Below are 22,363 nucleotides of genomic sequence, written 5' to 3'. Positions count from 1 at the left end.
TAAGCCCTATTAGAGTATTATAATCCACTCCAGCGCTAATACACACACACACACACACACACACACACACACACACACACACAGACATGGCATTGGATCAATGGAACTCAGCAATGATGCACACAAGAACAGGCAAGGTCATATGGAGTTAGAGATCAATCTGAAATGAATTGCTGAATTACTACAGATCTTCATGTTTTTGGTTGCTGAAGCTCACAGCTTTACATTCATATTTATATACAGTATACAGGTGCTTCCACATTATAGTGCAGATATACTGTACATGATTGTTTTTCATCGGTCTGTGACAGTGGAGGCTTCTCCATTGAGGAGAGGGAGGAAGATCCTCCTTAACATTTTGAGAATAAAAAGTGTACTTTGCCCAGACTACTGTGATTAATTAAAACCCTTAAATAGGACTACTTTAATACCTTTGTAGGCCTATATGTAATGTTAGTTTCCCTGGGTAAAGATGACATTAGCACCCCCTATCGCTATCGAAAATTACTGCCGGAGGACCTTCCTCCCTCTACCCTCCATTGACTCCCATTCATTTCTCTGCCTGCGCTGGCGGCTCGTGGAATGCGTTGACTTCAATGGCAGAGAGGAGGACGATCCTCCTCTGAGAGGGTGTGACTAGTTTAGGGGTCTGGATAGCGCTAAAATCTATTAACGAATAGGCTGGAGTCACGTCTGCGCTATAAACCAATAAGCAGAGGCCCTGGATATGGTGGGTGGGGTTATCCCCTCAAATCTAGGCTACGAAAGATAATCTGCCCAGTCTAAGAGACACAGTTAAGCAAGAATATCTGACCATTTTAATAATGAGAACACATTAGCAAATTAGCAAATAAAGTAAACTATGGAAACCGAGGACATTGTTCATGTTTTATTACAGAAACCATTCCATGGGGTGAGTTACAATGACAAGTTGGCCATTAAAGCAACAGGTAGACCAATTCCAAAGATTGAAATCACCAAAAGCAACGGCAGAGTCAGTGTCGTGAGTGCTACATGGTTTGCTAGGTAGGCTACTCGTGGGTGACTGGTAGCATTACCAACAATCGGTTATATTGCTGGCCCTGTTTACTAATGAATGTCAACTCTCCAACGTGGTCTTTTCATGGATTTACTGATATAAAAAATATTGACAGGGCAACCAAGCGCCACGACAAATGTCAAGACCACGTTGGTGCTGCTATCCGCCTTTCATTGCTAGGCGGCACCATGCCTATAGAGCGGTTAGTGGATGAGGGTGTGCGGCTGCAAATTCAACAGCACAACGCTAAAGTGCGTGGCAATAGGGAGGTGGTAAAACGTCTGTTAGATGCAACGGCTTACCTAGGCATGCTAGAGTTGTCTTTCAGGGGGCATAACGAAGGGGAAAATTCTGACAACAAGGGCAATTACAGGGAACTTGCGGAGGTGATAGCGAAGTATGACCGTGTTCTGGCAGAACATCTGGAAAGCTCCACCGTCTTCTCACAGGCATGTCAAAAACAATCCAGAACGATCTAATTGCAGCCATTCACCATTCGATTGAAACAGAGCTAGAAAAGGAACTTAACAGGGCACACTTCTTTTCCTGGCAAATTGACGAGACCACAGACATTAGCTGTCATTCTCAGCTGTCTGTCATCTTGCGCTATGTTGATGACCACGGTACAATTCAGGAACGCCGTTTTTCTAGCCAATAATACTTGAGAAAAAGGATGTAAGTGAATGATTCAGAGCATGATGCATTTGAAATGGCATCAATTATGGTCTTGTGTCTTCATTCTTCTTAAAACAATTGTAGCTGAAAATAATCAGACATATTACAACCAATAGCTTCAGTCATTGAGTGGAAAAAATAGGCCCAATGATTGGCCCAGAATCTTTTATTTAGTTTTACAAATCAAGAGTAGTCCTGATTTGACTAATTGCCTTTGCATCCTTTCCTTCTGGCCTGGACTAGTCCATCAAAGACATGCTGCCCACCAGCTTTCAAAGTACAATGCTGCCACTGGTGAATTTATCAACTTTATTCACAAAATTATCCCTCCCGGCTATTTTGTGCTGTAGTTCACCAAAACACCCTGAAACAACTTGAGTCTCACATACTTATGCCACCAACAGTACAAACGGGCCAATGGCAACCAAGCGCGCAGTCCTTCCTCCCTCACTTTAAAAACCACCAGCCGCCACTGGTCTGTGATCCTTGGAGGTGGAAGCCACGACACTGGTGTTGTTAGCACTTTACTCCACCAGTTGAACTAAAGGAATGGCACAGCACAACACACCTGGTCTGGCCTTGATCTGTCTGGGCAGCTGCTTCCCCAGAGATGGTGTGTATGTGACTTTTCATGATGTGTGTCTGTGCGTGTGTGTGTGTCTGTGTCTATGTCTGTGTCTGTGTCTGTGTCTGTGTCTGTGTGTGTGTGTGTGTGTGTGTGTGTGTGTGTGTGTGTCTGTGTGTGTGCGTGTGTGTGCGTGTGTGTGTGTGTGCAGAGCAAACGCAGGTTCGAGCGGGACTGTAAAGAGGCTGACCGTGCTCAGCATTACTTTGAGAAGATGGACGCCGACATCAACGTGACTAAAGCCGACGTGGAAAAGGTAGGCCAGTGTCAGACTCACAAACACACTCAAGGGTGTGTGAGAAGACCTGCTGGTGCTACACATCAGACCCGCATAAGGGGGCCACCTCTTCCATACAGAGGCCCTCAGTCCTGCTCCAGTCCTACTCCAGCACTCCATATTCTCCATCTCCACCAGCTCCTACCGCACCTGATTCAAAACTTTCATATAATGCCAGATTTACCAAATCGGCTGTTGTCTTATGAACAGAAATAGCCAACATACACACACACACAGACACACACACACACACACACAGGCACACACACACACACACACACACACAGATCACAAATGCAGTGAACAGACTGCTGGAATCAGTCTCAAACAGATGATGTTATGCGTCTTGTCGACTGGGTGTATGAGATGTGTCTCCCAGCATGGGGGAAGGACAGCGTGTGTGTGTGTGTGTGTGTGTGTGTGTGTGTGTGTGTGTGTGTGTGTGTGCTGGGTTCATCATTTAGTTGCTTAATCAGTATTGATTGAGTTTAGTGAGGTGTGGAGAAGCAGGCACGGGTGGAAAACACACTCTGCAGGGGCCCCGCCGGTCTAGTCTTAAAATCCCCAGATTTAATACACACACACACACACACACACACACACACACACACACACACACAAATCCCGCCCACTAGAACTGCCCAACAGTCTCTCCTCCAATTCAGTCATTCAACATGTCTGTTGTCATGGCAGTCCTCATCACTTAACACAGTTCAATATGTGCCCCCTCGGTATCTGATGTCTGTAATATAGTAGCCTGCAGGTGTGTGTGTGTGTGTGTGTGCAGAGAGGCCTGTGTGTGCGTATGTGTGCAAAAAGACGTGTGTGTGTGCAGAAAGGGCTGCGAGTGTGTGTGTGTGTGCAGAAAGACATGTGTGTGTTTGCAGAAAGGCCTGTGTATGTGTGTATGTGCAGGTGTGTGCGTGTGCAGGTGTGTGCAGAAAGACGTGTGTGTGTGTGTGTGTGTGCAGAAAGGCCTGTGTGTGTGTGTGTTTGTGTGTGCAGAAATATGTGTGTGTGTGTGTGTGTGTCCTGCTGAAATAGAAGCTGGGTTGGATTCTCCATTGCAACCCCTGACATGTTGCTGATCGCCAGGCAACCAACTAGCCATGTGCAGAATGATAGAGCATTATGGTGCGCGCATCCCTCTAGCATGTTGCATTGTGCAGAGCTGCAGGTAGCCTGTAGGGGGCTCCACGTGTAGACGTGTCCCCTGAGGTCTCACACACAGCACAGGCAGCCCCCCCCCCCCCCCCCATTCTCTATTCTCACAGTTGAACTAACATGGCTGTTGGTTGTTAAGGGCCATGTTGATGTTATCAGTGGAAGAAATTGAACACTAAAGAAGAACTGATGAATTGCCCCTGCCATTTTGTTTGCCCTTCACTGATGAGAGTAGGTACTGAACGCAGCCGCAATACTGCTGTCCTGGTTAGAACTCTGGAGATGAAATATTGTTTAGATATTTAAAGAATTTAAAACGCACTCTGCAACTATATATCTGCTATCAAACTATTTGAGAGGTGGATGAAACCAAATAGACAGTGTAGAAATATACAGGTTCTATGCGTAGAAAAGGAGCTTAGGTTCGTTATCCTGTGTACATTACGGTCAAAGCTAAAGTTATCAGAAGGGGAATGGCCAATCGCCTGTTTGGTGCTCTGAAACTAACGCAGTCTGTTCTTGTTTTCTAACATGTCTTCAAAGCGGTGTTCACTCAAGGTAGGTTTCTAACGTGTCCACTTTTTGTCTTCGGTCTCGTTGTTCCAGTCAATGTCCACCCATAGACATACAGCAGATCACAGACAGGATCAGGTCAAGACTCCCCTTCATTTCACATTAACTCTTTATTTCTTTATTCTAGACAGTTGGTTAGGCAGTTTGTAAACTCACTCCAAAAAAATCCAGTTCCACTCTCTGAACAATTAAAGACCAGGGACACTGACCCCCTCAGGTGGTGGCACGGGGCCAGTGTTGTCCCAGTGATTAGAGCTCAGGTCAAAAGGTCACAGGTCACTGCCCTCTCAGCCCAGAACGTCCCCCTCACATCCACTCGTGTCTGTCGTACCGGCGCCCGCGTCTCGTCCTGTGTCCGTGGTGTGTGTGCGTCCCCATCCGTCCCTCCGTCCATTCCAGCTGTGGCCGTCTGGCATGCGTGTGGACGGGCGCGTTCACTAGTTCTCGGGGCTCAGCTCTGGCATCATTCTGTGCATCTGTTTGGTTGAGTTTCCTCAGTCAGTCCCGCTGGCTGCATTCCTGTGCTGTGCTGTGAAGTGACTGTTGTCTGTGTTGTGTTGTGTTGTGCTGTGTTGTGTCTCACTCACTGTGTCAGCACTGGTCCCTGTGTGTGTGTGTGTGTGTGTGTGTGTGTTCATGGGGCTGGTACATGTGGTATGTGTGTCCTTGTGTGCTTGTTTGTGTGGACTGCTTTATATATGAGTGTATGTACTTCTGTGTGCTTGTTTGTGTGGACTACTTAATGTATGTGTGTATGTAGCTCTGTGTGCTTGTTGCCTCTTTTGTGTATTTATCTATTTGTGTACTTGTTTTTTGTGATGTGCGGACTATTCTATGACTATATGTATATATTGTGTGTGTGTGTGCACGCGTGTGCTTGGCGTGCGTGCGTGCGTGTGTGTGTAAGTGTAAGTGTTGCCTTGCCGGTACCCACTGACCGTACACACTGGTGTGTGTGCCTGTTATGTAACAGTGGTGTTTCCCCTGCTCCACAGAGTGGACAGAAAGGAGTTAGCTCCTGACAAATGGTGCATATCTAATGTGGCTGGCACATCGGACCCATGAGACACACACACACACACACACACACACACACACGTGCCCGTGACTTAAGCTGTGTGTGTCACGGCAGTCGGAGCTGGGATGGCCTGTGATTGGTCTCCACCCTTTGCTATACCAGTGGGTGTATAAGCCACGCTAGCAATGGTGCTGGATGGAGCTTAACATCTTGCTTGGAGAGGAGCTTAATGAATGGGCGTGTGTGTGTGTGTGTGTGTGTGTGTGTGTGGGATTTGATGTGTGTGTGAGTTGCTGCATGGGTGTTCGTGGCATGTGTTGAGGCTGTGTGTCCATGGTGTATGTCAGAGAATGTACATGTCTGATGCGTATTCATGATCTTATGTGTACATATGTGGCTATGGTGTGACATTTGTGTGTTTGTCTGTGAAGATGAAGTAGATGAAGTGTTACATGGACACACTAGCATGGATATAAGCTGTGTGTGTGTGTGTGTGTGTGTGTGTGTGTGTGTGTGTGTGTGTGTGTGTGTGTGTGTGTGTGTGTGTGTGTGTGTGTGCATCTGTGTCTACAGTGCCCTCCACAAATATTGGCACCCCTAGTGAATATGAGCTAAACAGGCTATAAAAAAATATGTCTTTGCTGTTTATCCTCTCAGTCTTTCACTCGAAATATACACAAAAATCTTACCTTTTCATTGAAGTAAAATGATTTAAAGATAAAAAAACATTGACATTTAAATAAATATTTTTTCCCAAAACATGTGTGCCACAATTATTGGCACCCCTTAATGTAATGTTTTGTGCAGCCTCCATTTGCCAAGATAATAGCTCTGAGTCTTCTCCTATAATGCCTGATAAGGTTGGTGAACACATGGCACGGGATCTGAGACCATTACTACATTCAGTATCTCTTCAGATCCTTCAGATTCTGAGGTCAACGTTCGTAGACTTGGCTACAGCTCATCCCACAGATTTTCTATGGGGTTTAGGTCAGGGGACTGTGATGGCCACGGCAAAACCTTTATTCTGTGGTCGGTGAACAATTTTTGTGTTGATTTTGAGGTGTGCCTAGAATCATTGTCCTGCTGGAAGGTCCAACCACGGCCAAATTTAAGGCTTACTGGAGGGGGCTGTTAGGTTTTCATTTAATATCTGCTGGTATTTGATGGGGTCCATGATACCATGTATCCTAACAAGATGTCCAGGGCCTTTGGAAGAAAAACAGCCCCACAACATCAAAGATCCGCCACCATACTTCACATTGGGTATGGGGTGCTTTTCTATATGGCTATCTTTCTGTCTACGCCAAACCCACCTTTGATGTTTGTTGCCAAAAAGCTTTATTTTGGTCTCATCTGACCATATAACTCGGTCCCATTGAAAGTCTGACTTAAATTTGGCAAACTGTAGGCGCTTTAGTTTGTTGTTGATAGACAGCAGAGGCTTTTTTCTGGCAACCCTCCAAAACAACTTGTGGCGTCTGATGGTAGTTTTGGAGACTTTCTGACCCCAAGACTCAACTAACCTCAACAATTCTCCAGCTGTGATCCTTGGAGATTATTTAAGTTCCTTATCAAACAGGTGAACTTAAAAATGTAAAATATGACTGGAAATATACTTCAGTTAGATTTTAATTAAAGATTTTTCTAGGGGTGCCAATAATTGTGGCACACATGTTTTGATGAAAAATATTTATTTAATGTCAACAGTTTTTTTTTCTTTCAATAATTTTACTTCAATGTAAGGCTAAGATTTTTGTGAATATTTTGAGTGAAACACCAAGATGATTAACAGCAAAGACATATTTTTTTATAGCCTGTTTAGCTCATATTCACTAGGGGTGCCAATATTTGTGGAAGGCACTGTATATAGCCGCGGAAAAAATTAAGAGACCACTTCAAAATGATCAGTTTCTCTGGTTTTACTATTTATTGGTATGTGTTAAAGTAAAATGTACATTTTTGTTGTATTCTATAACCTACTGGCAACATTCCTACCAAATTTCAAATAAAAATATTGTCATTTAGATCATTTATTTGCAGAAAAATGACAATTGGTCAAAATAGCAAAAAAGATGCAGTGTCTTCAGATCTCGAATAATGCAAAGAAAACAAGCTCATATTCATTTTTAAACTACACAATACTAATGCTTTAACTTAGGAAGAGTTCAGAAATCAATATTTGGTGGAATAACCTTGATTTAAAATCACAACTTTCATGTGTCTTGGCATGCTCTCCACCAGTCTTTCACATTGCCGTTGAGTGACTTTATGCTACTCCTGGCGCAAGAATTCAAGCAGCTCGGCTTCTTTTCATGGCTTGTGACCATCCATCTTCTCTGAGAAGTGTTTTTTCCAGCAGGGCAATGCTCCATGCCACACAGCCAGGCCAGTAAAGGTGTGGATGGAGTACCACCAGATCAGGACCCTGTCATGGCCAGCCCAATTTCGAGACCTGAATCCCATAAAAAACCTCTGAAATGTGATCAAGAGGAAGATGGATGGTCACAAGCCATGAAAAGAAGCCGAGCTGCTTGAATTCTTGCGCCAGGAGTAGCATAAAGTCACTCAACGGCAATGTGAAAGACTGGTGGAGAGCATGCCAAGACACATGAAAGTTGTGATTTTAAATCAAGGTTATTCCACCAAATATTGAAAAATGAATGTGAGCTTGTTTTCTTTGCATTATTCGAGATCTGAAGACACTGCATCTTTTTTGCTATTTTGACCAATTGTCATTTTTCTGCAAATAAATGATCTAAATGACAATATTTTTATTTGAAATTTGGTAGGAATGTTGCCAGTAGGTTATAGAATAAAACAAAAATGTACATTTTACTTTAACACATACCAATAAATAGTAAAACCAGAGAAACTGATCATTTTGAAGTGGTCTCTTAATTTTTTCCGCGGCTGTATCTGATCTGTGAGTGTGTGTGTTTGTGTGTATGTATCTGACGTGTGTGTGTGTGTGTGTGTCTGTGTGTCTGTGTGTGTCTGTGTGTGGATATGTGAGTGTAAGTGTGTATCTGACGTGTGTGTGTGTGTGTGTGTCTCTGTGTGTGGATGTGTGTGTTTGTGTGTCTGTGTGTGTGTATGTGTGTGTGCATGTGATATATGTGTGTTTATGAGATATATGTGTGTTTATGTGCATGTAGTTTGTCATACCCATCGCTGTGTTCCCTCCCTGCAGGCGCGTCAGCAGGCCCAGATCAGACACCAGGTGGCTGCAGACAGCAAAAACGATTACCTGAGCTGCCTGCAGAAGTTCAACAAGGACCAGAGTGAACACTACTACACACTCATACCACTCATCTTCCAGGTACTTAGAACACACACACACACACACACACACACACACACACACACACACACACACACACACACAGATTGGATATAGTCAACAGACACACAGACACACAGATATAGACACATATATAGACACACACACACAGATTAGATATAGACAGGCACACACACACACACACACACACACACACACACACACACACAAACACTTTCTCACACACACACACTTTCTCTCTCCCTCACTTTCTCACACACACACCCACACACTCTTTCTTCTCTCTCTGTCGTGCACACACACACACACACACACAGATTAGATATAGACAGACACAGACAGACACACAAACACACAAACACACAAACACACACACACACACACACACACACACACACACACACACACACACACACACACACACACACACAAACACTCTCTCACACACACAGACTTTCTCTCTCCCTCACTTTCTCACACACACACACACACACACTCTCTCTTTCTTCTCTCTCTCTCGTGCACACACACACACACTGTCTGTCTGTCTCTCCCTTCTCCCTCACACACATTCTTTTTCTCTCTCATTTCAAAGTTGCATTTTTTAGCATGACTGTTGCCATACAGTGTTGCCAAAGCACAAAACACAATAAAACTCATAAGAGCAACGAGACAATAATAACAATATAAATCTAAAAACATATATCAATATAATTTCAATAAAAATAGCACTGCTCTAATAACAACCATACAACTCTCTCTTTCTCTCTGTCTCTCTCTCTTTGTCTGTGTGTCTGTCTGTCTGTCTCTCTCTCTGTCTCTCTCTCGCTCTCTCTCCCTGTCTCTATCTATCTCTATCTATCTCTCTCTCTCTCTCTCTCTCTCTCTCTGGTTGTTGCAGCGCATCCAGGAGATGGAGGAGAGGCGTATCGAGAGGGTGGGGGAGAGCATGCGGACGTACGCAGACGTGGACCGCAGGGTCCTGCCCATCGTCAGCAAGTGCCTGGACGGCATGAACAAGGCAGCTGAATCCATCGACCCCAAAATGGTGAGGGACCCCTGCCCCCTGCCCCCAGCTTTATCAGTTTATTTATCAACGCTTCACGACATGGCGCCTGTCTCTATACTACAACTACACCATTTAGTGCAGTCAACTCACCTAAGTAATATCAATCTTACCAAGAGGAACAGCACATTAATGCTTCACACTTCCATGACACTAGTGCAGGGTTTTTCCTGGGTCAAAATGGCTCTTCGGTGCTCCCAAAAAAAAATTGCAGAAATCAATGATTTTTTTTTTTTTTTTTACATTTCATAAATAATGGAGGCTATGCTTGAGGTTATCATTTTGCTTCCACTTTACATTAAAATAGATAGGCTAATATATTGACAATAGTCCAAGCCCCATGGTGCTATCATGTATGGTTAAAAGATTCAAGATCAAGGTTTACCTCCTATATGCAAACTACTGAAATCTATATCAATAGAATCTAGAACTAACCAGTGGTCAGAAATGGAACACACGAATTATGAAAGTCAAGTTTATCTATTATTACTATTCATGTTTATTATACAGACCTACATACAATTATTTTCACCAATGGAGGCTGCGTTGGAAATCAATAATCACACTTTTGACAGTATTTTGAGTGGAAATTGGATGTGCATTTGTACAGGTGTATTCGTGTACGTCGGGCTGGCCCTCGCAGTGGAACGACAGTTTTCAACCGCACCGGTTTATCAATAATAATATTAATATTATTATATTTGAGATGCAACACAAACGAGTTGAGCTTTCAAAACCAATGCTGTTGTCTGCCTTCCCGAGGCCCCGCGTTCTACTGGTACTCGTTTAAACGCGTAGACAAATCAAGTAATAGCCTACACCTGTGTAAGTTCTCAACATAGCAGATATTTAAATAAATTGAAAGCCATGAATATTGAAACCGCCGACTGATGAATTCAGGATGCATCCGCAGGTTGAGTAATTAAGTGATTGGCTCTGTCCATTCGCGCACCTCACAGTTGCGTATAAATCAGACTTATCAACTCGATTACTATTGATCAAAACAGAACGAGAGTTCGGCTGTAGCCTACTTGAAACATACTATTCAGCATATTCGCTGACGTGCATTGCATACGTGATGAATTGCTCACAAATCTGCTTAAAACAACTAGTGAAGGTGTTTTAGAATAATATTTATGCCATATACAATAAGTGACTTTATGTAAACACCACTTATTAATGTTAGCTGCCTAATTATTTAGCGCAATGCTAGCATGACTCTACCGTAATTCGATTTTTAACCAAGGTAGCCTATTGTACCTATTGAGCCTGTTGATCGCGACCTGTTTACAAATCTGGTTAAAAAGATAAAGGTGAGCTGTTATTTATAGATACTAAATATTTCCCAGGCATCTAATGGCTTACAGCTACCTGTAAAGCATCTAAACATACAGAGTAAAGTAGGTTGACTGCTAAATCGTCTTTGGATAGCTCTCATAAATCAGTTATTGTATATATGGCATTAATATTAGTCTTACCATCACACATAGGATATATACGTTCACGCACACACTGCTTAAATCAAACTTAAAGCCTACTATCAAAGTATTGTTTTTTTAAGATAATGTAGGCAACTGCTTGCTAGCTGCTTTATACAAAAAAAAAATCAAATTAAAGTGACTAACGTCTGGCAAACTTGGAGAAGCCTCTGTTCAATGATTGGCTGAGGGGGTAGGAGGCGGGATCTGCTGCTGCTGCTTGAATTCAACGTGAGCGTGTAAAACACCATTAAGCTGAATTGGATGACAGTTTTTTTTTATCGCAGACTTTTTTGTTTTGCCTTTAGGCGCTCGGGATTTTTCATAGGCGTTCGGGAAAACGGCTTAGGCGTGCGCCTACATTTTCTCTATGCAGGAAAAACCCTGCACTAGTGTTAGGGTTAGAATTCAGATCAGGGGACCGGGGGATGGAAACACTTACCTAAACTGAACTGAAATACAAATGTTACAACGGATATGTGATATTAAGTTTGAACCTTTTTAGATTGTTTTCCATAAATTCATGGATTTAGAGGATGTTGCTGTTATCATCCTGCATGATATCAGTGTATAAGTATAAAGTATAAAATAGCCAGCTGTGACTCTTGTTCTCAACTTCCTGGCCTGTGATCCTGTGCTGTGTATGCATGAGATGCAAACCGTGCTACATTAAGCAAAGATTAATAATTTAGCCTCTCTGAACACTGAGCCGCCTGCTTAAGTTATTGCTGTCCCACTTTCCATCCTGCCCTATAACAAACTGGAAGTGTTGCTAGGCAAACCGCACCCAGGTGACGAGGAGTAATTCACAGATATACACACAAACACACACACACACACACACACACACACACACACATTGGAGGGGCCGTGAGTGGCCCTGATGGTGTTTGCCAACATTTAGTCCTAATGCATGGCGCGGGACGGGCACCCATGACAGACAAGAGAGCAGTTTTGGCGGGAGGATTCTGACCGGCTTACTGACCGTGGTGGGGATGAGCCCATCGTCTGCCCTTGGTAATAGCAGGGCTGTGACCGCAGGTAGCCGCTCATTGGTCTGGATCTGGTCCTGGTTCTGAGCTCCATCTTAACCAGGGCTGGCTGCTGGCTGCTGGCTGCTGGCTGATGTGGATCTCCCATTTGCAATCCTGATCAGCATCAGCATCACTACCAGCATCAGCACGACGGCTCTTTTAAAACACATCTCAACAGTTAAGAGGGGATTATGAAAAACCACACAACAACAACAGCAACAGCGTGTGTTATTTTTAGCTTGCCGGGCCGGATGGTTTGAGATGTTATCTGAAGTGTGCTTCATGGTCTGTGCTGCAGGGTCTGTGTCTGAGCTCCATGGTCTGTGCTGCAGGTCTGTGTCTGTGCTCCATGGTCTGTGCTGCAGGTCTGTGTCTGAGCTGCAGGGCCTGTGTCTGTGCTCCATGGTCTGTGCTGCAGGTCTGTGTCTGAGCTGCAGGTCTGTGTCTGAGCTGCAGGGCCTGTGTCTGTGCTCCATGGTCTGTGCTGCAGGTCTGTGTCTGAGCTGCAGGTCTGTGTCTGAGCTGCAGGGCCTGTGTCTGTGCTCCATGGTCTGTGCTCCATGGTCTGTGACTGAACTCCAGGATCTGTGCTGCAGGTCTGTGACTGAGCTGCATGGTCTGTGCTCGATGGTCTGTGCTTCATGGTCTGTGACTGTTCTTCATGGTCTGTGCTGCATGGCTCTACACACACGTGGATGCAGTGCGTTTAGGACCGCTGCAGATTATATCTGGGATTAAGAAGAATGGATGGATGGAATCTGTGGATTACGTGCAGGTTCAACAGTTTGTCCCTATGCTCTGTGCTAATCTCACTCATAAATAATAGTTGAGACTGAAACAGATCATAAGCATATCCGCTCCAGATTCTGATGATTTTAGGATTGTGTCTCAGTCCTGGAGATGTGATTAGGATGATAGACAGGGTTGTCTCTTAGTCCTGGAGATGTCATTAGGATGATAGTCAGGGTTGTCTTTTAGTCCTGGTGATGTGATTAGGATGATGGAGGACAGTCTTACCTTCCCCAAATTATCCGATCAGTTCTAGAAGGCTCTCTAGTCTGGTCTAGTTCTAGATGGTTCTCGAGTCTAGTTCTAGATGGCTCTCTAGTCTAGTTCTAGATGGTTCTGGAGTCTAGTTCTAGATGGTTTTCTACTCTAGTTCTAGATGGTTCTGTAGTCTAGTTCTAGTTCTAGAAGGATATCTAGTCTAGTCTAGTTCTAGATGGTTCTGTAGTCTAGTTCTAGATGGTTTTCTAGTCTAGTTCTAGATGGTTCTGTAGTCTAGTTCTAGTTCTAGAAGGATATCTAGTCTAGTCTAGTTTTAGATGGTTCTGTAGTCTAGTTCTAGATGGTTCTGTAGTCTAGTCTAGTTCTAGATGGCTGCTGGCTCTATGGTAGTCTCACAGTCCTGGAGGTGTTCTGTGATGATGGCTTTGGACAGGGTTGATCCTGAATAGAGTTGGAAGGGTCTGGAGTTAAGGAATCTGACCTCAGTTCAGGGTGGGTCCACAGTAGACCTACACCGGAACACCAGAACACCAGAATCTGACCTCAGATCAGGGCGGGTCCACAGCAGACCTACACCAGAACACCAGGGTGTTGATTTGCAACCCCTGTCATTAAATCATTGGGTGAGGATCTGTCATACATACATACAACAACACAGCCCAGATGTGTGTGCTGCCCTCCCCAGCTGCAGGGCAGGTTCACACTACTGGAGATGAGTTTGGGATGAAGGACATGAGGAGGAGGAAGATGATGAGGAGGAAGATGACGATTATGGTTTTGAGTATGGTAGAGAATGACAATCTTGTGAGTCTTGTTGGATACTGATGCTCTCCACCGCCATGATTGCTCCCCCCTTCAGGACACCAAGCAGGTGGTGGAGACGTATAAGTCAGGGTTCGAGCCCCCAGGCGATGTGGAGGTTGAGGACTACAGCCTGTCCATGAGGAGGGCCGTGTCTGAGTCCAGCTTCCTCAACGCTAGAGGAGAGAGCCGCCGCCGCAGCAGGGGCAAACTCTGGCCCTTCATCAAGAGGAACAAGGTAGGATGCGCTCGCACACACACACGCACACACACACACACACAACCACAAACACAACCACAAACACAACCACACACACAGGCACACACACACACACACACACACAGGCACGCACACACACACACACACACACATACACACACACTCACTAACTCTGGTCCTTTATCAAGAGAAACAAGGTAGAGCACAGACAGACGCACGCAGACAGACACACGCAGATAGACAGACAGACAGAAGCAGACAGACACACAGACGCACACAGACAGACACACAGACGCACGCAGACAGACCCACTGAATAGGCCTCTCAGATGTATAGTGGTGTCTGTGATTTTAAACGGTGTTGAGTGTGATGTTTGCTATGATTTGAGGTGAAGGGAAAACTGGCAGAGAAGATGAAGACAGAGCTTGGCAGAGCAGAATGTTTTTCGGTGTTTTTCGGCTTTAAAATGTCAGTCCCTCAGAGAGCAGGGAAAGGATCTGATACCACTTTGTAGGGCAACTCTTTGCCTTTGATGTGCAAAGTACAACCAGCGAACTGAGCAGATAATTGGCATGGATAGATTGTGTGCTTGGGCCAAATGACTAAAAGTAAACTTTGTTTACAGCCGTGTGTGTGTGTTTTAACAGCCATGTTCTCAATGTCTTCTCCCCCTGCTCCTCTCTGTCTTCTCCTCTACTCCACACCTGACCTTCTCTCGACTCACCTCACCTCACCTCACCTCACCTCACCTCACCTCACCACACCTCCCCTCCCCTCCCCTCCCCTCACCTCACCTCACCTCACCTCACCTCACCTCACCTCACCTCACCTCACCTCACCTCTCCTCTCCTCACCTCTCCCCTCCTCACCTCTCCCCTCACCTCTCCCCTCCCCTCACCTCACCTCACCTCACCTCACCTCACCTCACCTCACCTCTCCTCTCCTCACCTCTCCCCTCCTCACCTCTCCCCTCACCTCTCCCCTCCCCTCACCTCACCTCACCTCACCTCCCCTCCCCTCCCCTCCCCTCCCCTCCCCTCCCCTCACCTCACCTCACCTCACCTCACCTCACCTCACCTCACCTCTCCTCACCTCTCCCCTCACCTCTCCCCTCCCCTCCCCTCACCTCACCTCACCTCACCTCACCTCACCTCACCTCACCTCACCTCACCTCCCCTCCCCTCACCTCCCCTCCCCTCACCTCACCTCACCTCACCTCACCTCACCTCACCTCACCTCACCTCACCTCACCTCACCTCACCTCACCTCTCCTCTCCTCTCCTCTCCTCTCCTCTCCTCTCCTCTCCTCTCCTCTCCTCTCCTCTCCTCACCTCCCCTCCCCTCCCCTCCCCTCCCCTCCCCTCCCCTCACCTCACCTCACCTCTCCTCTCCTCATCTCACCTGTAGCTTATGTCTTTGCTAGCGTCCCCCCGCCAGCCACCCCCGCCCCCTCCCACCTCCCCCTCCCCATCGTCGGCCGTGCCCAACGGCCCCCAGTCGCCCCCCCAGCAGCAGAAGGAGCCCTTTGCCCAGCGCATCAACGGCTTCATGTCCTCCAAGCACCGCAGCCTGCGCAGCCTCAAGAGAGGGGTGAGTCACACCGCCATGAGGGGGAACATGAGATAGTATCTGACCGAGAGGCGGCCGCACTGGAACCAGGCCTCACCGGGCCGAGCAGAGTCTCATCCAGGGTCAGGAGAGTTCATGGGGCCTTATGGGGCAGCTAGAGGCCAGTCTTGTGTGTCTGTTCAACAGGGAGCCCAAATCCTCTGGAAGAATAGTTTGCAAAAGCAACAGAACATGTTGAATTGAATTGAATTGAAGTGAATTAAATTAAATTAAATTAAATTAAATTAAATTAAATTAAATTGAATTGAATTGAATTGAATGGAATGGAATGGAATGGAATGGAATGGAATGGAATGGAATGGAATGGAATGGAATTGAATTGAATTGAACATGTGTGTTTTCTGGGACCCCCTAATCTGTGTACAGCCATGTTGAAGTATGTATGTATTACTCGATAAGTATCAAGATAAATACATTGGTTTAGTCTGTCACTTCATTCCAAGTGGCGTGTAGGGGCATGTTTTCAGTTCAAGTACATTGAGAGCAACTTAACCCAGAAAAAAATCCTCTATGTGAAAATGTACTTGGCCAATAAACATCATTCTGATTCTGATGTAGCAACTAAGCATCACGTCAATGCATGAGTAATTACTGTAAGAAGTGTCAGTAGCGCCCTCTTGTGACCCTTCAACGGTAGTGCAGGAGCCTCAATTGGTGTTGAGGTCAAGATCCCTCTGCCACTGTGAAGCACCTTTAACAAGACTACACACTGTCTGCCAAAATGTTCAAGCTTTATGGAGGGATTATTGTGTTATTCTATATATGTGTTGATTAACCCATACCACTGAGTATTAGGATTTAGCACTAGCATTTCTCTGTTGAAATAATCAGTCCATTGACATTGTTATATTTGTCCATATCCTTACCAAATATCACCTGTCTGTATGTGGGGTGGAATCTTCATCTGAACGCTATTCACTTATATTCTCTTCTGTCCTGTTTGCTCTCATCTCTTGGATAGCTTTCCCTCAAACTGGTAAGTTTTACTGCCAAGTCATGATTTTACTAATGGGTCAGGGCTTCACAGATGAATCAGGACTCTTCTGATTTCATGATGTCACTTATGACTCAGGATTTCACAGATGGATCAGGATTTGAATTTGACTGAAGTTATAATTTAACCGAAGAGTATTCACTGACATCTAATCGTGCTAATGGCTTTTGTTGATGATTTATGATTTAGCTGATTTTATGATTCCACTGATGGATCAGGGTTTCAATGATGATTTTATGATTTCACTGATGGATCAGAGTTTCAATGATGATTTCATGATTCCACTGATGGATCAGGGTTTCAATGATGATTTCATGATTCCACTTATGGATCAGGGTTTCAATGATGATTTTATTATTCCACTGATGGATCAGGGTTTTACAGATGATTTTAGGATTCCACTGGGCATCTGTGTTGTGCTGGCATGTATTGCAGCACCCTGAAGTAGCACTGGTGTGTGTTGTGATGGTATTTCCAATGCGGCTGATTGTGTGTGTGTGTGTGTGTGTGTGTGCGTGCGTGTGCGTGTGCGTGCGTGTTTGTGTGTGAACGGGCATATGTGAGTTTGCATGTTTGTGTGTGAGAGTGCATGTGTGTCTGTCTGTGTGTGTTGGTTTATGTGTGTGTATGTGAGTGTGTGTGTGTGGGCAGGGACGGAGATCCAGGGGGGGACACGTCCCCCCCTTGCATAACGGTGTCCCCCCTCCCCCCAACAAAATTGAAAAAAAAAAAAAAAACATTATTAATATTGTCAGGTCACCGGAGTCGGGATGCGAACCCGGGTCGCTGGCGTGGTAACTAACGCTTAACCCAGTGTGGTATTGATTCTACAGTCTCGGGATTTATACAAATAAAACAATAGTAAATATGAGAATATGTCTACATTCATGGTTTCCTTCACCTGCTTTCTCTCACCTGCTCTCTCTCCCTCTGTCAGCCGGTCAGTCATTTCCCTACTTTCACTGGATAAAGGCATTTCCCATGAGGCTTTGCTCCGACCATCCTACATTCATTTATGAACAAAAGAACTAATTAAATCGCTGGCCAATTTATATTTTTGGTCATGAAAGTTAGGTAAAGTCTGAATAAAAATAATTAGATCAAGGTAGGAGGCTAAGCAAAAATCAGTAGGCTGGATTAATGAAAGTGAGTTTATCTCACCATAAGTGAGATGTTGTGAGACAACAAGTGCTATATATATTGGTTGGACCACATCTTTTCATATCAACGGACTTCTTGGAGATTATCACGGGAACTTATTAACTTGATTTTATTAATATTTAACTCAATGGACGGCTCATGGACTCCACACGGCTGCGCAGGGCACTAGAGAAGACGTTAATTTGCATGCAGCTGAATTCCTCCTTGAAGAGCCTTGGTATGCGTTTGAACTTTCAACATTATTTGTCTGTGAGTAGATATTGTGTCTTAGGACATGTATTGCCGTTTAGAGAATTTCTGTTTGTCACTGTTAGAGAGTTCGGTATTTAGCAGCTAAGTTATGCTAGCTATCGTGACAGCAATTTTTTTCATGTCCCCCCCCCCCCCCCCCCGGAATTACTCTCTGAAATGTTCCCATGTATTGTCCCCCCCTGCAATGAAATGGGATCTCCGCCCCTGTGTGTGGGTACCTCTGGTCCATGTCCTTCAGCTGGTCTTTGATGATGTGCTGAGGTGTATGCTTGCGTGTGGGTGTACGTGTGTGTACGTGCTTGCGTGTGTGTGTGTGTGTGTGTGTGTGTGTGTGTGTGTGTGCGACATTGATGAGTGTGTGTTCTCTTCTCAGGGTACTGGTTCTGAAGACTACAGTCACCTTCCCCCAGAGCAGAGGAGGAAGAAGCTGCAGGCTAAACTCAACGACATCACGAAGGACCTGCAGAAAGAGATGGACCAGAGGTGCACTCACACTCACACATTCACACATACACTCACACACTCACACATACACTCACACACTCGCACTCGCACACGCACACACACATTCTACAATGCTAATGTTTTGAGAGGTTATTGGTTTTAAGCAGGGATTAAAAACGAAATATTTTTCATTTCGTTTCGTTCTGACCAGAAACGTTATTTTTCTGTTCCGTTCCAGTGTTCCTATGCTTCTCTTCATGTTATTAACCGGTTAGAACCTTATAAAAGAACGGTTAATAACGTTCTTTTCAAAAATGTCATGGGGGGGGTGTGCGCGTGGCTAATGTTTGTCATTATGCGGGGGGGGGGGGGGGGGGTTGTGCGCGTGCGTGAAGCCTATAGGCTAAATGCAATGCGCACTTTTCCAACGTTGTGGAAACGGAGTTTGCCTACAACTTGTAATAAATAATGAAACAACATTATATCACCTTGCAGTTCAATTTTATTTGTTTCCAGTCGGCAACATGAAATTAGGCTGCAGGACCATTTAAACGCAAACATGTCTTTCGAACTGAAGTCCGTTCAATAAAAATAAAGCAAGAAATGCAGCAGCTTAGACCCATGGCTATTCAAAACAAAATGACAACAAACTCAGCCGGTCACATTTAGGCCTACATTCAAATTCGGAAAGCATCTCCAACAAAACGTTCTCCATTACGCGCAAAATAAACACAACTCATGTCCATAGCTAGAGGCCTATGCCTACTCTCTTCTATTAACTCGAGAGTTAGCCTTGAAATGGACAACAGATAGCTTACATACCAAATTGCTTATTCAGTTGAAAGGAAAAGTATGTCCTCCAAAACATTCTCCTTCAAATTGCTGCGCAGAGGAGACAGGATATATTTGAGAGGCGAAAAGGCACGCTCTACACTGACCTAGGTAACGGGCACAGGCAGCACAATCATTGCAGATCTGTTAGGCTACTAGTGTCAACAGTAGTTTCACTTCAGCCAGGCGGTCTGGGTAACATTTAGCGGGCAGGTAGCCAAGCCCATCACTTCCGGAATAAAACTTTATTTCAAGATTTATTTTAACAATTATTTTATTCCCACAATATTTCAAGAAAGGTTATTTGGAACGAAAAATAACGTTATTAACCGGTTATTTAAAATTGAAAATATTGTTTTCACTCCTGAACAGCTGAAATTGTTTTTGTTCCGGTTTTCGATTACGTTCATCACAAAATGTCGTTCTTTACCGGTTTTCGTTTTCGTTCTTTGAACCGTTTCTAATCCCTGGTTTTAAGTGTTAAAGTATGGCCTGTGTGTGTGTGTGTTGTCCAGGGATGCCTTGACCAAGATGAAAGACGTGTACATAAAGAACCCCCACATGGGCGACCCCAGCAGTGTGGACCCACGCCTGGAAGAGATCGCTCACAACATGGAGAAACTGCAGCAGGAGGCCCAGAAGTTTGAGGCAAGTGCAGCATAGCGTAGCTTAGCGCTTCATTGGGTGATGTGTTTGTTTCCTCCCAGCTGGGTGGCTGTGGTCCTGTGGTGTTGATTTGCCGATGCTGCCTGACGTAGTTGTTTGTGTGTGATGTGTTATGGTGTTGTTTTGGAAGTGCTGGCTGACTGATTTGTTGAGTAGGGTTGTGCTGGTGTTGTTGGAGAGTTGATTGGCTGGTGTGTCATGTGTTTTGTTTCCTCAGAGCTGATTGGTCGATGTTATGTCATGTGCTTTGTTGCCTCAGAATTGATTGGCTTATATACAATGTAGGGTTTTGGGTTCTCAGAGCTGATTGGTCGATGCTTTGTCATGTGCTTTGTATCCTCAGAGTTGATTGGCTTTGCCATATCATGTGTTTTGTTTCCTGAGAGTTGATTGGCCTATGCCATATCATGTGTTTCTTTTTCCTGAGAGTTGATTGGCTTATGATGTGACATGTGATGTGTTTCTTCAGAGCTGGTTGGCTGATGTGGAGGGGAAGTTGCTGGAGAAGAGCGACCCCCAGAGGAGACAGAGTGCCCATTACGACTCCCAAGGAAACACTCCTGTAGGAAACAACTGTGCACAGAACAGGGAGAGGTACTCCATATACACACATGATGAAACACACAAATCCTTACGCACACACACACACACACACACATATCCTTACGCACACACACGCACACACACACAGACACACACACACATAGTGAGAAATGTTGTGTATGTAGTGCTCTACTGTCCAGCTTGTTTAAACCTAAAACCACACTACACCCTGTAGCTGGATGTGTGTAATGATGTGTGTGATGTGTGAAATGTCAGAGTCTGCTTGTGGGGTTTCATATGGTTATACATTTATACACACACACACATACACACACACACACACACACACACACTCATACAAACAGCAGGGCTACTTCTAGCAGTGCCCTTCTTCTGCCTCCATAACATATATACGTGTGTGTGTACGTGTACGTGTGCGTGTGTGTGTGTGTGTGTGTGCACGTGTGTGTGTGTGAGTGAGTGCGTGTGTATGGTGTGTCTGTGGGTGTGGGTGTGGGTGTGTGATGTGTGATGTGTGATGTGTGTGTGTGACGTGTGTGTCCAGAGCTACTGTAGCGTGGTTGCTTATGGTGCTATTTCCCCTTGAGCAGCCCAGATGGAAGCTACACAGAGGACCACAGTGTGGAGACCCAGTTCAAGTCCCGCAGCACAGAGTTTGACGACGAGTTTGACGATGAGGATCCACTGCCCACTATAGGCACCTGCAAAGCCCTCTACCCCTTTGAAGGTATAGTGGGAACGCATCCCACGCGTGCACACACACACACACACACACACACACACACACACACACACACACACACACACACACACACACACACACACACACACACACACACACACACATATACACACTGCCAACAGCATCAGAATCGTCCCATCAACACAAACTCCTACCCAGCCACAGCATAATCCATGAAGGCCACTTGTGTGTTAACCCACCATCTACCATCTACCATCTACCACCTCTGCAGCAGGGGAGGGGAATCAGTGTTTGAATGTGTGTCCAGTGTCCAACATCACAAACTGAAGACATTGTGTCTTTCCATCTGTCCCTCATCCTGTCCGTGTCCCTGTCCCCCAGGTCAGAACGAGGGAACTATCTCTATGGCCGAGGGAGAGATGCTGTATGTGATCGAGGAGGACAAGGGGGACGGCTGGACGCGTGTGCGGCGGAACGAGGACGAGGAGGGCTACGTGCCCACCTCCTACATCAAGCTCTACTTCGACACCAACAAAGGTGCCATGACCTATATTTGAACCGCTGACACTGGTACTGGGTCTGGGTTAGATGAGGCCTACAGTCAGCTGCCAATGGGGTGGCACACACACACACACACACACACACATACACATACAGAGAAAAAACCTGGGATGGTGGCACCCCATAGGGGTTGACCAAGAACTTTCCGCTCCTTCACCTGAAACATACGCATCTGAATAACTTTACTGTATGTGTGTTTGACTGTGTGTGTGCGCGTGTGTGAGATCATCTACGCACTCTCTCTTTGCCCATGGCATTTGATCAGGTGAGGTTAGC

The 22,363-nt window shown here is 45.3% G+C and overlaps 1 protein-coding gene across 1 annotated transcript in view; it reads left to right on the top strand.

Moving 5' to 3' along the window:
* The window catches only part of fnbp1a (formin binding protein 1a), a gene marked incomplete at both ends in the record, with an annotated part of 38,710 nt that extends 16,627 nt beyond the window's left edge, over positions 1-22,083 (top strand). Inside the window, 12 exons of the mRNA XM_080854393.1 lie at positions 2,491-2,595; positions 4,324-4,338; positions 8,565-8,693; positions 9,577-9,723; positions 14,121-14,300; positions 15,690-15,872; positions 16,873-16,887; positions 18,692-18,801; positions 20,109-20,241; positions 20,729-20,853; positions 21,414-21,550; positions 21,908-22,083. Of these exons, the coding sequence (XP_080710519.1) occupies positions 2,491-2,595; positions 4,324-4,338; positions 8,565-8,693; positions 9,577-9,723; positions 14,121-14,300; positions 15,690-15,872; positions 16,873-16,887; positions 18,692-18,801; positions 20,109-20,241; positions 20,729-20,853; positions 21,414-21,550; positions 21,908-22,083 (1,455 nt within the window). The remainder of the gene's footprint in view (positions 1-2,490; positions 2,596-4,323; positions 4,339-8,564; positions 8,694-9,576; positions 9,724-14,120; positions 14,301-15,689; positions 15,873-16,872; positions 16,888-18,691; positions 18,802-20,108; positions 20,242-20,728; positions 20,854-21,413; positions 21,551-21,907) is intronic.
* Positions 22,084-22,363: the final 280 nt, after the last annotated feature.

Source organism: Sprattus sprattus (assembly GCF_963457725.1).
Source record: "Sprattus sprattus genome assembly, chromosome: 16".
Lineage (NCBI taxonomy): Eukaryota > Metazoa > Chordata > Actinopteri > Clupeiformes > Clupeidae > Sprattus > Sprattus sprattus.
The sequence above is the reverse complement of the archived record's forward strand: the minus strand, read 5'-3'. Positions and strand labels throughout refer to the sequence as shown.